The sequence below is a fragment of the Monodelphis domestica genome, chromosome 1 (assembly GCF_027887165.1).
Source record: "Monodelphis domestica isolate mMonDom1 chromosome 1, mMonDom1.pri, whole genome shotgun sequence".
Lineage (NCBI taxonomy): Eukaryota > Metazoa > Chordata > Mammalia > Didelphimorphia > Didelphidae > Monodelphis > Monodelphis domestica.
This window is the reverse complement of record NC_077227.1, coordinates 400,658,043-400,674,906: the sequence shown is the minus strand read 5'-3', so window position 1 is coordinate 400,674,906 and position 16,864 is coordinate 400,658,043. Positions and strand designations below refer to the sequence as shown.

The window sequence follows — 16,864 nt, the reverse complement described above, 5'->3', positions numbered from 1 at the left end:
TTGCAAAGTGCTTTTCTCACAAGCGCTCAGTGCAACGGGTACAAGCATTTTCCCCATTTTGCCGGCTTAGAAAGAGCGACTTCTCTGGCCACATAGACCACGTGCCTCTGAGAGTTGTGATGCCCTCCAAAACCCAGCATTAATCGTAGGGCTGCCGCCACCTCGTAGGCTTGGTGAGGTTACAGGAGTCACATAGAGCGGGGGCAGGCAGGGAAATGAAAGGTCAAGTGAGAATGCGGACAGTCTCCTCTTCCAGGGTCACACGGATGACAAGTAGCGCAGAGATGATATTTGAGCTCTAAAGTCAATATTCTTCTTGCTGTTCCATCACATGGTATGGCTGCATTTGGCATGCCTTTCTGTGGTCCAGAGCGAGGGGGAGAAGGTAGATGTCGGTTTGGTGGAGGGCCCCGGGAAGGCCGGCGGTGTCAAGGCTGGTGGGGTGGACGCTGGGCTCCTTGCTGGAATCTGAGATGCTTCCTGGCACAGGCACACTTTGGAGATTTGTGAAGACCTACTTGAGATGTGCCTTTGAATCTGCGCTTCCACATTCCTGAAGCCATCCCTCCCATCGCGCCCCTCCTCAGGCTGCCTGAAGCAATCCCTCCCATTGCGCCCCTCCTCAGGCTGCCTCAAGAGACCCCTCCCATTTCGCCCCTCCTCAGGCTGCCTCAAGAGACCCCTCCCATTGCACCCCTCCTCAGGCTGCCTCAAGAGACCCTTCCCATTGCACCCCTCCTCAGGCTGCCTCAAGAGACCCCTCCCATTGCGCCCCTCCTCAGGCTGCCTGAAGCGATCCCTCCCATTGCGCCCCTCCTCAGGCTGCCTGAAGCGATCCCTCCCATTGCGCCCCTCCTCAGGCTGCCTCAAGAGACCCTTCCCATTGCGCCCCTCCTCAGGCTGCCTCAAGAGACCCCTCCCATTGCGCCCCTCCTCAGGCTGCCTGAAGCGATCCCTCCCATTGCGCCCCTCCTCAGGCTGCCTCAAGAGACCCCTCCCATTGCGCCCCTCCTCAGGCTGCCTCAAGAGACCCTTCCCATTGCGCCCCTCCTCAGGAGACCCCTCCCATTGCGCCCCTCCTCAGGCTGCCTCAAGAGACCCCTCCCATTGCGCCCCTCCTCAGGCTGCCTCAAGAGACCCTTCCCATTGCGCCCCTCCTCAGGCTGCCTCAAGAGACCCCTCCCATCGCGCCCCTCCTCAGGTTGCCTCAAGAGACCCCTCCCATTGCGCCCCTCCTCAGGCTGCCTGAAGCGATCCCTCCCATTGCGCCCCTCCTCAGGCTGCCTCAAGAGACCCTTCCCATTGCGCCCCTCCTCAGGCTGCCTCAAGAGACCCCTCCCATCGCGCCCCTCCTCAGGTTGCCTCAAGAGACCCCTCCCATTGCGCCCCTCCTCAGGCTGCCTGAAGCGATCCCTCCCATTGCGCCCCTCCTCAGGCTGCCTCAAGAGACCCTTCCCATTGCGCCCCTCCTCAGGCTGCCTCAAGAGACCCCTCCCATCGCGCCCCTCCTCAGGTTGCCTCAAGAGACCCTTCCCATTGCGCCCCTCCTCAGGCTGCCTCAAGAGACCCCTCCCATCGCGCCCCTCCTCAGGTTGCCTCAAGAGACCCCTCCCATTGCACCCCTCCTCAGGCTGCCTCAAGAGACCCCTCCCATCGCACCCCTCCTCAGGCTGCCCTGTGGGCACTCAGATTTTTAAGGGAATGCATGATGTAGGCCCGTGGGCCCCACGTGAACATATCTGGGGCAGTGCCCGAGCGCTGCCCAGAGGTCTTTCTTCTCGGCACAGATCCCACCGTGGGGCCAGGAAGCAGGCGAGGGCGAGCCTCGCTGAGTCTCACGAGGGACCTGGTGCCAGGGCCCAGGTGGGGAAAGTCTGTCAACTCGGATCCTCACCCGGCCTCGGCTAGAGAAGTCTGGCTGTGGTTTTGAGCGGCAGCTTCATTAAGCCCAGCAGAGGGCGTCTCATCTCCACCAGTCTGGCCTCCCAGCCTGGCCCATTTGGCCTAGGCAGGCTGGGCCCGGAGGCTCAGGAGAGCTTCCCCATGCCCGGCCTGCCTCTGCCGTGGGGCTTGGCCCGTTTGGGTTTGAGGTGGGCAGTATTGCCCCGCTGTGCCTAGAGTTACATTCAGACTTTTCATATAGTGGTAAAGGGTCAAATGAGAGGCTTCCAGCTTTTGGGGCACAGCCAAAGATACCCTCTAACCTAAGAGGGGGAACCAGCACGGAGGGGATGTGTTTTTGTAGAAGGTGCAGACACCCCATGTCTACCCTGCGTAGGTCCTGGGGGCCCGGCATCTCCCCAAGAACGGTCGTGGCATCGTGTGCCCTTTCGTGGAGATTGAGGTAGCGGGGGCCGACTACGACAACATGAAGCACAAGACCGAATTTGTGGGTGAGGCCCAGGGGACGGGGTGGTGGCAGCCCCGGCCACGTCCTGACCCAGCACCTCCTACCATTCTTCTTCCCGATGACTTGGGCCGGGTTTGGGCGGGCTTGTCAGGGCCCGCAGGGGCCTTGTCACCGTTTGCACCCGGGGGGTGGGGGGGGGGTTGGTATTATGTCTCTCCAGCCCAAGGAAGAGCTTGTGAAAATCTAGTCTCTTCCCTCCCTCCCAACTCCCCAAACACTGGGCTCAGGTTAGAGCTGGAAATTGCTTAGGAGAGAGGGGGAGATGTCTACCTGCCCCGGGAACAAAGAGGTAATGGCCCCAGTCCCATTGGTCCCCTGGTCATTGCTGAGTGCGAGAGGAGAATGGCCCCAGAGAAGGGGGCCCCCAAGGTGCCCGGAATCGCTCAGACCACGTCCTACAAGCTCCTGTCTGCTTCTCCCACGCAGCAGGGGCCGGGGCCTGGGTGCCCGGGAGCCAGCCCGAGATGCTGCTCACTGGGTCCTGTTTTCTCTGCTTTCCAGTGGACAATGGCCTGAACCCCGTGTGGCCGGCAAAGCCCTTCCACTTCCAGATTAGCAACCCTGAGTTTGCTTTCCTGCGCTTTGTGGTGTATGAAGAAGACATGTTCAGCGACCAGAATTTCTTGGCTCAGGCTACCTTCCTTGTGAAAGGCCTAAAGACAGGTGAGGGCTGTGGGGCCAGGCGGGGATGCCAGCCGCTCCTCCGGTCAGGGCACTATACAATTGTCTTCCTCTCTAGCGATGACTGAGGCCCAAGGACAGGGTCATTAGCCCCAGGAAGTTTCTGCAGGGAGCCCTCCCGTGCCATCTTTAGGGTGGTGCCCCAATAACTTTCTGTAACACCCACTTCCAAGGGTGGACCCGCCAGGCTGGGGGGGGTATTGTGCCAAGGTGTGGCTTGGCCAGGCCTCAGTCCTGTTGCTCGTGTGATGTCTAGGGTGGGGGGTCCGGGGAAGGCCCCTCTGACCCCAGCGAGAGCCTATGCTTAGAGCTTCATTCTTTGGGTTGTACCCAGTGCAGCCACCTTAGAAGTCAGTTCAATGTTTGATTGGGGTGCAGCAGTCTTGGCTGCCGGTCTTCTGAGAGGCCAGTGAAGCATCATGTGACATTAGTATTACAGCAGCAGAGTGCCTAGAAGCGTGAGCGGAGAGCCCCAGAGGGTGCTCCGCCCTTGGGAGGGCACGGACACTTTTCTCCGACAGCCAGCTGAGGTTGTGTGAGGAGCCAGGAGAAGGGTCTTGGGGTGCAGGGGGAGGGGTTTTCTCCTGCCAGTTGCAAAGGCCGGGCCGGGACAAGCCGCCTGAAGGGGAGGGGGCACGCAGGACTGGCGAGAAGGGGGTGGGCCTGAGGCAGCCTCGCCCGGGGCGGGCGCATCTGATTGGTTTCAGGATACAGAGCGGTGCCTTTGAAGAACAACTACAGCGAGGATCTGGAGCTGGCCTCGCTGCTTATCAAAATAGATATATTTCCTGCCAAGGTACTTGCTGCCCAGCCCAGGCTATTGGGCCAGGGGGCGTTGCAGAGGGGCCCTTAAAGACACTGGCTGCCGTCCAGGGAAGGAAGAGGACCCCTCCCCGAGGGTGGTGCTTGGGGCGGGGACAGCCAGGGTGCGAGCCAGGCTGGGCTAGAGCTTCTGGCCAAGGAGCGCCGGGAGCGGGGAGGACCAAGGCGGGCACCTGCAGGGGCTGCAGCGGGTCGTGTGCCGCCTGTTTCTTAAAGCAGGAGAACGGTGAAGTCAGTCCCTTTGGCAGCTCCTCATTCCGAGAACGGGGCTCCGAAGCTCCGGGCCAGCTACTCCACGGACGGACCCGAGAGGGCTCCTTTGAAGCCCGCTATCAGCAGCCATTTGAGGATTTCCGCATCTCCCAGGAGCACCTAGCAGACCACTTTGACGGCCGGGAACGAAGGTGACACAAGCACCCCCTCCTTCCATTCCTTCCCGCCTTCTCGTCCTGGGGCTGGCAGGGAAAGGCAAGAATGTGGCTGGGGCCCTCCCTGGGAGGCTCAGCTGTGCGTCGGGGTTTGGCCCGGCTTTTCTGGTTCCAGGTTTCCCAACGAGCCTCTTTCACCATTTATTCGCGAAGGCTGCCTCACGCCGCCCGGAGCTGCCGGCTGTAGCCTCCATGCTCAGGAGCAGCCCTTCGCCAGGGTCTCATTCAAGGGGGCCACGTACCGCTCTATAACCTCCTTGCTAAAAATGAGCCGTCCCGGGGTACATACACGGGTTCCCCCGTGCTTAAAGCTCTGGGCGCAGAAAAGGTGTCAGCAAAGGGGATGGGAGAGGCTGGGGTGCTGAACCCATAATTCAGGTTACTGGCCATTAGATTAATTTAGCCGTGTCTAATGACTGTCATTTGTGGCAGGGCGCTGGCTCCGAGGGACCCACAAGTCAGGATCATGGAACCTAGAGCCAGAAGGGGCTCCCCTCACCCCCTGCTCTCTAGTCTTAATAAGAACTCTTGGGGGCAGCTGGGTGGCTCAGTGGATGGAGAGTCAGGCCCAGAGATAGGAAGTCCTGGGTTCAAATCTGGCCTCAGACACTTCCCAGCTGGGTGACCCTGGGCAAGTCACTTGACCCCCATGGCCTAGCCCTTACTGCTCTTCTGCCTTGGAGCCAATACATAGTAGTGATTTCAAGACGGAAGGTGAGGGTATAATAATAATAATAATAATAATAATAATAATAATAATAACTCCAAGGCAGAAGAGCGGTAAGGACTAGGCCATGGGGGTTCAGTGACTTGCCCAGGGTCACCCAGTGAGGAAGTGTCTGAGGCCATCTTGGATCCCAAGACCTTTGGTCTCCGGGCCTGGCTCTACCCCTGGAGCCATGTAGCTACCCTAGAAGGGACTTTGTGAGTCAAGCCAATGAGGTTTATTAAGTGCCTGCCAGGGACAGGGCCCTGCGCTAAGCTGCACGTGGCTTAGGACAGCCATATCTTCTACCAAAGGTTAGACGGCTTGCTGGCCACCCAGGTTCTAGGTAGGTGAGGCGGGATCCAGGGGCCTCCGTGGGAATGAGCCGTCCCCCCTCTACGTCCTCGGCTGTCGTTGCCCAGAGCAGATCCCCGAGGAGGCGGCTTCCCTTCTGTCCCAACCCAGACCTCTGCTTCTCCCCCACTAGGGCCCTTCGGAGAACTCGTGTCAACGGAGACAACCGCCTCTAGACGCGACCGCTCGGGCCTTTGAGAATCATGTGGGTTTTCGCAGCGGACGCCTCGTGGAATTCTGTAAACTGGTTCTTTGGAGACAACACTGCTCTGGCCCTTCCTTCAGGCAGCCCTCCCGGGTTCTCTACCTGCTCTCCTGGTAGAGACACGCTCCACAAAACCCAAGCCATTGATCAGCCGTTTGACTGTCCCGAGACTGTAGAAGACCGTACGCCGCGCCTGCCCGGAGCACAGACACCTTGTCCCGACTCCTCAGAGATTGGTGCTCGCGTCTCGCCCTCCTGGAAAGCACAGGCCCCTGTCCCGGCTCCCTCGCTGCCCCGCCCCGCGGAGCGGGGGGCTCTGAGGACCGCGACGGGCCCGCTCCGGCCTTTGCCGATTCCTGAGGGGCCTGCAACGTTTACATCCTCCTGTAGCTTTAAAACCACGAATGACCGTTGGGAGAGGGGCCGCCGCCGCCGCTCCGGAGGGGTTCGTTCCTTGCCCGGTCTGGGCCCCGGCTGGATGGGTGCCTTGTCGGTCCCACCCGAAGCCCCGAGGGGGTGCCTGTGAGGAAGCGTTTACTGGGCGAGTGGGGCGAGGAAGGCGATGTTGCCGGCGCAGCCATGTGGCCCTGGAACACTAACCCTTTCAGGATGGAATGCTCTCCTGAGCTTAAAACATGTTTAAATAGCAGTATTATTTTTTCTTCTAAATTGTATTATAACTAAGTTATTTACTCCTCCCCATACGGGCTCTCTCATCACAGGTGAACCCCCAAAGCTGGTGGCATTAAAAAAAGACCCTTTGCTCACCCCCGACGTCCAGCTCCCCGAGCAGAGCCTTGCGCTAGCCCAGGTGCTTAGTGGTGGCTGGTTGGAGGGCCTGCAAGCTGTGACTTAGTGTTCGTGGCAGTGCCGGAGAAATTGGGGAGGAGAATAGCTAACGTTTTTAAGGGAAAGAAGGCACATTTTAGGACTCTACGTTTTTTAGGCATGAGAAGGGAACATGGAGTTGTATTCAAGAGCAAGGGCGTGCATTGGGAAATCTGTATCTGATGCTGGAGAGTCAGGTAGACGGCTAAGGGTCGACCCGGCAGCCTGGGTGCTGAGAGGTTTTGGTACCCACCTGGAGTGACTGGCCCTCGGCCCCGAGGAAGAGGCCTCCCTCGGCAGGACTGGTTTTCGGTTGGGAGAATAGACACTATAGAACCTACAAGGGGGTCTCGTGCCCCCGGCATGAGGCAGCGGTGCCCGCCCTGGGGCTGGAGCCCTTGGTGGCCCTCGTTCAGCATAGGCAAACCTGCCACCCTCCGTTTGGGGCCCTCAAGACCTGACTGCCAAATAAAAAGGCCTCATGTGATTCCTCCCACCCTTAATCGGTGTATTCTTTATGGGGGAAAAAGGGGGGAGGGCTGGGAACCTATTAGCACTTAAGTCACAGTACAGTTAGCAAAGAAGATGCTACCAGCCAGGGAAAAGACCTAATGCAGCGGCATGTTTTTGCCTGAATGTTTTCCATCATCCCCCTTAAGGGGTGGGGAGAGAGGCTGGTTAAACAGAGAAGCTTCCAGTTGCTCGTTTCAAAACTTCCATTCAGACAAACTTTTCCCATAAGGCCAGCAGCCCAATAGGTGTATCCTCTGTCGGTTTGTAAAGAAGTTTAGTAACTTCTTGGCACCTCCTGTTACCCCCAACCCTGTCCTCAGAAGGCCCCACGCTGCTCTGAAAGCAGACCTGCCCACCCATCCCCAGCCAGCCCGGCTGCCGCTGAGCAAGCATTCTGAGAAACCATCTCTCCTTTCCAACTCCCATTTCAGCAGTCTATATCTAAACTTAGGCAGACTGGTGCTGGTTTCAAGAAGTCAGTGTACACTGAATTCCTACAGCCCCAGGAATAGCAAATGTCTCAAGAGAAACCTGTGCAGGGAGAGGCTTTGATTATAGTCAACCTGAGGTGGCTTCAAGATTGTTGCCATGAATGAATTCCAGGCGATATACGATGCCATCCCAAAGGAGCATTTCCAAGAAAATGTCTGCTTTGTGTGAGTGTGTTTGATTGGGACTCAGAATTGTGTGCTCAGTAGGCTCTTCACGCCATCGCCACCCCCTTCTCCAAAACAAAGGGCTTGGCGGAACCCGTGGTGCTGGGATCAGGAGCCGCCTCGCCTTGCGAGACGTGGAAAAGCGAAGTTATTGGCAATACTTAAGTCAGTGAGCCGGAAGCACGAGAAGACCTTGGGCATCTGTGTTTCAGCCCGCTCTCGTTTCCTCTGGGGCTGTATTGGAAAGTAGGCTAACAGATGGTCCGCCCCACTCCAGGGTCTTAGTTTTCCTTGATGGGATTTAATACAAAAGACTTCATACTTGATGTTTCCTCCTGGGGGCATCAAATGACTACATAGGAATCAGGAAAAGCAATCCTTCCCGTTGTTCCCATAAAGAGAGGTCCCAGGCTACCTTCTGGCAACACCGTATGCATTACTGTAGAGAAGTCGGTTCCCGTGGGAATTAGCTTTGGGTTTTAAGAATTCCCGGATCCCCGTTTTTCATTCTCTCATTTTGGTTTTTAATATTAGAATAATGGTGACATCTTGATGCCAGGAGAGAACAATTAGTAAATGGTGAGAGGATGGACAGTGGAGCAGCATACCACTTGTCAAGTCGACTTCATTACAAAATGTACTTTGTTCATTTATTCTGATGAGTTTAGTTTTTATGAATAAATACCTCAGTTTACTAGCAAGCTTTCTTTAGAGTATATATTTTGTCAAAGTGATAAGATAAAGTCATTTCTACTGAGCTTTTCAAGTAATGGTTGAACCTGTACTATAGCCTGCCTTTTACTAGAATGTTTCTAAAGAGAAAATTGTCTTGACTCTGAGTTACAAATTTTAAGAGCCTCCATTTATTTACTTCAGATGAACATGGTTACCAAAATTGAGAGGCCCAACAGAGCGCACAGCCCTGGGACACAGATCTGCTCTATACTCATATCCTCAACTTGAACTCATTGTTTCAGCCAATTCAGTGAATCCTTTGGTTGCTCTTCATGAGGGACACTCAGCTGAATCCATTCGCTCAAGCATTATCTGCATTTCCACAACCAGACTCTTGGAAGACTGGTTCTGGAGTAGTTATAGCATTTTTGTTGCAAGACCAACATGGTTACCGTAGCTTCTTCAACCATGAGATATACAAAGATGCTTTGGAGGGGTAAGGGTGGGCAGGGAAGACTTTTCTCTGTAGCACCAATAGGAAGAGGAATAAAATAAGCCCCTCTCTGACACTGGCTTTAGGGGACAGGAATGGACTCTTAGGTACTATTCAAGCTTTTATCTCCACTCTTAAAAGAGGCAATTTCATATCTAGTTTATAATTAATGCAACTCAGCTTGGCATGAGGACTTTAGGATGGAATAAAGGTTTTCCTTTGGAAAGGAAAGGCATGCATGGTCTAGCAGATGATGTTAAAACAGAATTTTACTCCCTCCTTTTACCACTTCAACTATGGAAATTGGCAAAATCTGATAAAGTTGTACAACTGGGGAAAGTAACATGGTGGCAGTGGTTTGGACTACATCAGAATTCTTCTTTCAGCTTCCCTCTGCCATTATTCTATGTCAACTACATGATGCTATTTAAGGGCTTGGCACAGTTTGCCCTAGTTTATTAAAAACTAATTCCAAAGCCTTTTGCCAAAGTCAAATGTTGCAACCACATATAGATAGAAACTGGCACAAATAGAGTCGATGTGGGTTGGGTTGGATCACCTGACAACCTCCACCTCAAGTATAAATTCGGACTCCGTCCATAGAAAAACGTCTATGAATGTGAGATAATGGTTTTATGTATTTTATTTAGGAATAATCAAGATCTGAAGTACCATTTAGAACCATTCCAAACTATACAAACAATTCCTCTTCTTTTCCCCTCCCCACATCAAGTCCACATATACAAGATTTAGGGAAATACACAATGTACTTCTTAGAAGGAGCAGCAGTGCTGTAAGGAGTGCTAGCCCTTGAGACCAACTGAGGGTAAAGTTTGCACTCACCTGAGCCACTGCAGGCAGTAGCAATAACTAGAGCCCCAATCTAAGGCAGGTTTTAAACTTAAATGTTTACCCACAGTTGAAAAAAAAAAGTGATTTTCACACCTAAGGCTAAATTGACATGCCACTGTCTTAGCCCACTGGTTCTCCACCCCCATCCCCATCCTCTGGAATCCCAAAGCAAGGCCTGGAAAATGGGGCCCTTTTAGAACCTACAGGCTACCTAAAGTTCTTTACCTTTAGACAAGCCACCAGAAACAGGCCCACTTTGACGTGCTGAACTGAACTGAAGTAAATGATTTCCCAAACTAGACTATTTCTCAGCAGCCAGTCTAATAATAGCAAAATGTGTGACAATCTTTCTCAAAGTCTCTTTTCCTGCAGGATGTAAGGGAAAAAATACTCATACCTCAAACTAGAATATAAGTGGGTAGGAGAAGAGAGTGCTCAAGAACAATCTCAATGAATAATCGATGGGGGCAGAAGCAGAGTGCTGGCATGTTTTCCTTTTTTAAATAAGTCGTGGCACAGGCCATTCCTCCTGGCACGACTGAAATAGCACTTGCCTATGGACAAAGCAGGAACTATGAATGTGCCAAAGAATAACTATCCCTTCTTTAATTCCCACCTGAAAACAGTTGGGCTGATAATCAGGTTAAGTACTTGGGGTATAAAACCATACCCTTCCTGGTTTCTAGTCTACCATTTATAACAGGATATGTCCCCATTTCCATCAGATTGCAACATGTGGGCAGGAGACAGGCGCTATTTTTTAAAAATTAAGTTCTAGAGTTACTAGGCACCATGTGAGTAAAGAGTTAACACTCTTAAGAACATGGATCCCAACTTGGGAGAAAAACACCCATATTTTATATTCAGTGATTTTGAACAGTTTTTATCCTAGATTTTTTCTTGTTTATTTCAGTTATATCATCAAATTTTCCTGACTCATCTCTTTAAAAAAGGAGGGGTAAAAGAGGAACAGGCTTCCAATGCAGTAACCAAGATAAGCTGTTTTATAGTATGTGATTTCAGTCTCTCTCTCTCCACCTCCACTTTCTGTCTTTTTTTCTGAAAACTACACCCAAATAAGGAATGATTAATTAATTAAAACCTCTGACTTCTTGTCCTTGGTTGCTCTTGAACCCTTCCCAGAAGAGTGATCCCACCAAAGTCATTATGAAGCAGCCAGCCTTCCAGATGCCTTCTATTACAGATTTTAATGCAAATGCTTACTCTTGCTTCCTTAACCAGGCAATGAGAAACTTCAGGTCCAAAGGGACAAAGCTTTGATTTTAAAAATGACCTTTCCTATAAGTCTTTTCACTCATACTAAAAAGAAAGTAGTTATAAACAATCCACAGCAAGCCAGTCCTTTCAACAGTCATCCTTCCCACAACACACACAGTTTCCTACTTGGTCATTATTTTTGGCCATCAGAGCAGCCAAATTCACTTACAGGGCTAAGTCAGGGCACTGGGGACGTGATGAATTGATAAGTAGGGAAAGAGACCATGCTGATCCCCAGAAGAAAACTAATAATTATGTTAACCTACATAAAGGAGAAACAGTTTAAGGATGGCATTACATGGGACCCCCTTTTCAGTTAACAACCAATAATCTAGCCAGGTGCTCTTTAGCCTATAATAACATGATAATTTAAATAAACATCCTATGTGCTGCCTTACTGCTAACAAAAATTTGGTATCTTTTTTTTCTCCCACTAACATGACTAGCCTATGAAAATAACATGATATATAATTTGAGCAGAAACTACTGAACTCTTAGAGATTGGGTTTTAATCTTCACATATAACTGCATAAATAAACCAAGAAATTCCTTGCTGGATGCAGATATCTTGGGTTCCCCCACAATAATTAAAGAATTTCCCACAGCCTGCCAAATTATACAGGGGCTACAGAAAACAGTATACAACATATTGCATACAATGTGGTAGTAGCTTTTGGAAGACAGGGCCTAGTATTAATATGTTTGCTCTCTGAAAGTGAAGCTTTCTATACACACTTGTCCCTAGTCACATCCAAATATAAATATTCTAAATATTACTTGGGCTTATGTTCATTTACTTATACACGTTTATTAGTGTTACCAAGTCCCAACGGGTTCCCTGGATTCAAGGGGAGCAGGAGGCTGACCTCTCAGTTCCCCTTTTCCCACGGGTTGGAAAAGTAAGGTCTTGCAGGCAGGGGGCTTTTTGAGTGCCCGGATGGAAGTTTGGGTGCTATCACCTCTCTTCGGTTCCTTGAAAACTGCAAAATGGAAGTCTTCCCAGATGGACTAATCTTTCTCTTGAATTTCATCAAATGACATCTGAATGCGTTCTAGAACGCAGAGCTGCCGTTGGCAGTACGCAGCCATGGGAGGGAAGTGACCTGCTCTGCACGGGAGAGGTGGAAGGTAAGCAGCCAGCCACTCAACTGTGGGCTTACTCAACATACACGAAGAAAGCACACTTGGCTTTACAGCAACGTGGCTTTCTGTATGACTAGTCATTTCAGAAGGGCTTTGTAGTGCTCTATAAAAACATCCTATAAGTCCTTTTCCTTGGGGACTGACCGCCTGAATTAACAATGAAATACACTGCCTCCTAACCCCAACAATCTCTTTTGGTCCATTAAAAGGGAAGGAAGACAAGAGCCGATGAGGTCCAAGACAGGTCATTCTGAGAGAAGGAGAAATGTTCACACACTTAAGATTATATTCTGACACCCACTGGGGAAAGATAATAGGGCACATGTTCACGATACTGGAGTAGAGTGGAAGAGGGATGCCAGCCACTCAATGAGTGAGTCTACCACTTTCCAGGATGTCAGCCTGGAAAAATGTTCTGAATTTCTAAGACAGAATCCCAGGCAAAAGGGGACTAGGGATAACTGTCCACATTCTGGAAGCAAAGGAAAGATCCCCTCTAACACCCTAAGATGACTTCTTTTGTCCTCAGGAAACAGTGCAAATAATGAAGCAGATCATGAATATATTAGGACAGGAGCCTAAATGTATGAATTAAGGGATCAAATGCTAGAAAAATGCTACGCTCAAAAGAAGCAGTCTAACTATTAGTACATTCAGCTAACAACAAAAAGTTGAAAGTGCTAAGAGATCAGACCAAGTAATCTATTTTTAAAAAACCTATTTAAAATGGGAATTCTTAAAGCACAAATCTTTACAATCAAAACTTCAAACAAGTAATCAAAAAATATGAAAAGCATACCACATTATTCCATATTTCCTTCAACAAAACAGAGATCTGGTTTCATCTATGAAAATTGGATCTATATTTTCAGGTAAAAAATTAAACATTAAAAAAAACAGGCAATAAGAAACATAAATGTACATTATCTTACTACTCTCCAAAGTCCAAGTGCATGCTGGAAAGAGGAAGTGAAAGGTTAGCTTATCAAACATTCTTTTTTGTCAAGAAAGATTCACTCATCTCCCCTGTTCTCTCCTATTCCCCAATTCCAAAGACTGTCTTCATTTAGAAGAAAACACAATACTTGGGCTACATGCAAAATTGTAGTAATGTGGCCTAGAATACCATAATGATTGGTGGCAGGACCATTCAATCCAGCTGTCTGCTCCATGAACCATTTTTGCTTCCAATTTTTCTTCTCTGTTTTAGTTTCTCCTGAGGCTTGAACTCAAAGCACTGGGTTTCTGATACTCACAAATAGTTATTTTTATTTAGGTCCATGACTATGACCTTAAACTGCTTCCTTTAAAACTTGCTTATGTAAAATTCTCTGCAAGAATATCAAGCCATTTTTAAATGTTCAACTCTAAGGACATAAAATGTGGGTCTTTTCTACATCCCCAAAGGCTTTGCTTTTAGTTTGCCTTCCTGGTTCTCTCTGACTATCCAGCCATGAGGTCAGAGCCATCTGAGAGAGGCTAATGCACATGAAGAAAGTCCTTAACCTCAAAAAGACCCACGGCCTTCCACTAAACTGCATTTTCTACACATGGCCCCACAGGTTCTGCACGTGGTCCTGCACAAGGCAAAGGTGTATTCTGTGAACTCTGCTTGAATAGGCTCCAACACAGCAATTTTCTATTATGATTTTTTTTCCATTACAATGTTTGGATTATACACTTGATCTCATCTCTAATAAAAGAACTAAGAAAACACTCCTCAGTAAAACTCTTAAGAGTCGATACACAAGGAGACTGTGGGAGTGATTGTGTTTCAAGGGCTGTCACTTTCGAAGTGAGATTCTTGAGTGGGTTACTTTGAAATTGGCCTTTTCTTTACCTCTTCCCCCAGTCATGCTCAGTGTACAAATAAACACAAAGACATTCTTTTCCATGTTCTGGGTGGTTTTTTCCTTAATATCTAGCATTCATTTACTAAAATGCACATATGTACATTTTACAAGGTAATATCAAATGAGTATTTGTATAGTATATGTGCATATATAAATTAATCTGCATGTATATAAACACTATAGAAAAAAAATTCACATATTTGTTCTCTGGAGGAAGCTATCACTCAAATCCATGCCCTTGACATAAAATCCAACACAATCCATCAGGGCCACACCAATGTCATATCCGACATGAGTACATAATGACAATGCAAGTCTTGGTAAAATTCCCGGATCATTTTTTGCAAGAAAAATGGGTGAACTAGAGGGGTAAGGCTCTGAAAGAAATAGTGAAGGCCTCTGGATTTCAAAGAAAGGGTTCTCCCAGACTGCAGAACAAAATGTCCTTTGCCCCCAGAAAAGACACTTTCACTCATCTCCCCTATTCTCTCCTATTTGCATTTTTTTTGCAAGAGACCAATTCAACCATGTGATGTGCTACGTGTGCCCAGAAAGGGGTGGGGCATACTTTATTCTTGCTAGACAGCCACGGTTCATGACACTGAATTTCCAACATAATTCATTTTCTTTACTTGCCTCTCTTCAGTTGACCACACCCATAGAAACGAGGGGCTTTTGTGACCCTGCCTGTCACCTGCTCTCCTTAGCTCTAGCCTAAAGAACGGGCAGTTATTACTTTCCTGAAATCAAGGCAAAGGAAATGGAATGGGATCTGAAGTAGCAATCACTAGACTTGGTGTCAGAGAACTTGACACAAATCCTCACTCTACTAACTGTGTGACTTTAGGCAAATCACTTGAACTCTTGAGCCTTCAATTCCCTCATCTATAAAATAAGGGGACCTGATGATTTCTAAGGTCCCATCTGACATTGTATGAAATTCTCTGGAAATAACTATGCACACTATAACTCTGCTTGCTACCATCAATCGACATGGACCAGATGAGTTAGAAATTGTCTAAAACGCTTTCCAGTCCATTCTTACCTTGGAAGATATACCAGGAATGAGAAGAGAAGCCTTTCCTCTCATTCCAAGGAAGTTGCTACTTATATTAGAGGATCTTTGTATGAATAAATTAGATGGTACATTCAAACAATTATTCCAACACTTCAAAAAGTCTCACTTCTGCCGATTTTCTGAAAATACTAAAGTTTCAAGGGAAGCAAAAATGACAAGATAGAGATTAAAGGTAAATAAACCACATTTGATTGAGGGGAACAATTAAAAAATCAACAAACATTTAATAATGACTTTCATCCATAATCTTTAAATCTTGTGCATTTACTGGGAGCAAGGACTAGTAGAACTCATGGTAGGGAGAACCAGATGAGTTATTTCTGATTTTATGGGGAAGCCTAATACCACTGACTTTAAGCTGAGGGCTATTCCTACTTCAGATAACTAAGAAAGTCACTTAATCCCTTCTCATTCTCAGCTTCCTTACTGGTGAAGTGGAGATTATGTTTGCCACATCCTATCCTTCCAGGGTTGTATGAGGATTTGGAGATCAACATTTATAAAGTGCTTTGAAATCCTCAGGTGAAAGATGCTGTACATAGTGGTTTTGTGCTTTTATTTATGGATTTTGCTTGTATTTAATACTGGAACATTACTGGCTAAAAGAATGTAGGGATTTGAATATATATATGTGTGTATATATATATATATATACACACACATTGTGTATATATATATATATATATATATATATATACACACACACACACACACACACCAAGTTAAAGATCAAATGCATCTTCATTTAACCCAATAATGGAAAAATAGTTAATAACTGATCTAGCATTAGAATTTTCATGAAAAGGAAACTTAATCAAGTAACTGATCATTTTTTTTTTAACCTAGGGAAATAGACGGCTATTATTCAACTATCACTTCAGACAAGAAAACTGTTGCTTATAGATTTGCTGGTCAGAGCCTGCTTAACAAAGCAGAATTATTTTCAGAAAGGGGTCCATAAAAGGATTCCATATAAAGTCTAACGTGTGTAATGACACACTCTCTAGATTCAATGCACTGCACCCTGATAAAAAGACTTTGAGAGGAGAAAACGTAGTGACATCAACTTTCAGAGAAGAGACACTAAACATAGAGAGAAAAAAAGGAAATGCACTGCTTTGCTATTCAGAAGTTTCTAGGTAATGAACATGTTTATAATCTGATGTTTTATTAAATGTGTATAGGCAGATGTATATGTTAAAAAGTTGGTTCTGTTGTACATGAATAAGAAATCTGAAGTATTTTATCCACTGGAAGGCAAAGAAAAGGTCCTATATTGCGGGAGGAAGAATCTGGCATGAACCTTGCTCTCTCCAGCTCAGCATATCATCCTAAAATTGGCTGTGAAGAGCTCTGGGCTGACCAGCGAGTTCCCCAACAGCCCCTCCCCAGTGTGCTTGGCTAAAAGTCTCACAGCAGCAGGCACTATAACTGGCCCCTGCAGCAGAGGTTCAGATCCGGCCCATTCCATTTGACATCTTCCCACATTTGGCAGATCCTTCACAGGAGTCAGTTTAAATTCAATCTGCTTCTGGAAAAGGAAAAGAAAAAAAAATAAGATACATGAAACACATGTTAGGACAGACTACAAACACGTGCATGTGAAAAGTTGAGCATCTTTAATATCACACTCTCAAGTTAAGAATGACTTGAAGCCCCACTTAGCCCAAAAGCTAAGTCCAACCCTCAGGTCCAGCTCAGTTGCAAACTGGGGGAGGAGAGCTGCTAGTTGGCTAAATCCAACATGGCAAACAGAATACAGCTACATGCAGCCCGCAGGTACTGTGTTGTGGTCCACACCCCCTCCATTCACCATCTTACAGGGCTATCCTTGGGTCTTCTAATTCTTTCAGACCACTCCTCTAAGATGAACGGGCTGCCTAGTTTTC

The 16,864-nt window shown here is 48.2% G+C and overlaps 2 protein-coding genes across 16 annotated transcripts in view; one reads left to right on the top strand and one right to left on the bottom strand.

The window, feature by feature from the left end:
- PLCG1 (phospholipase C gamma 1) overlaps positions 1–6,937 on the top strand; it is a 72,083-nt gene extending 65,146 nt beyond the window's left edge. For 7 of the 8 annotated variants that reach the window (XM_056811876.1, XM_056811882.1, XM_001381608.5 and 4 more), the window contains 5 exons: positions 2,279–2,393; positions 2,912–3,073; positions 3,799–3,887; positions 4,130–4,317; positions 5,535–6,937. In XM_056811876.1, coding sequence (XP_056667854.1) covers positions 2,279–2,393; positions 2,912–3,073; positions 3,799–3,887; positions 4,130–4,317; positions 5,535–5,577 — 597 coding nt within the window. In that variant the 3' untranslated portion in view covers positions 5,578–6,937. The remainder of the gene's footprint in view (positions 1–2,278; positions 2,394–2,911; positions 3,074–3,798; positions 3,888–4,129; positions 4,318–5,534) is intronic. The other variant, XM_056811881.1, reaches the window with a different exon arrangement.
- A 2,459-nt stretch (positions 6,938–9,396) lies between these two features.
- The window catches only part of ZHX3 (zinc fingers and homeoboxes 3), a 148,351-nt gene continuing 140,883 nt past the window's right edge, over positions 9,397–16,864 (bottom strand). For all 8 annotated transcript variants that reach the window (XM_007474333.3, XM_007474332.3, XM_056811913.1 and 5 more), the window contains one exon: positions 9,397–16,506. In XM_007474333.3, coding sequence (XP_007474395.2) covers positions 16,496–16,506 — 11 coding nt within the window. In that variant the 3' untranslated portion in view covers positions 9,397–16,495. The remainder of the gene's footprint in view (positions 16,507–16,864) is intronic.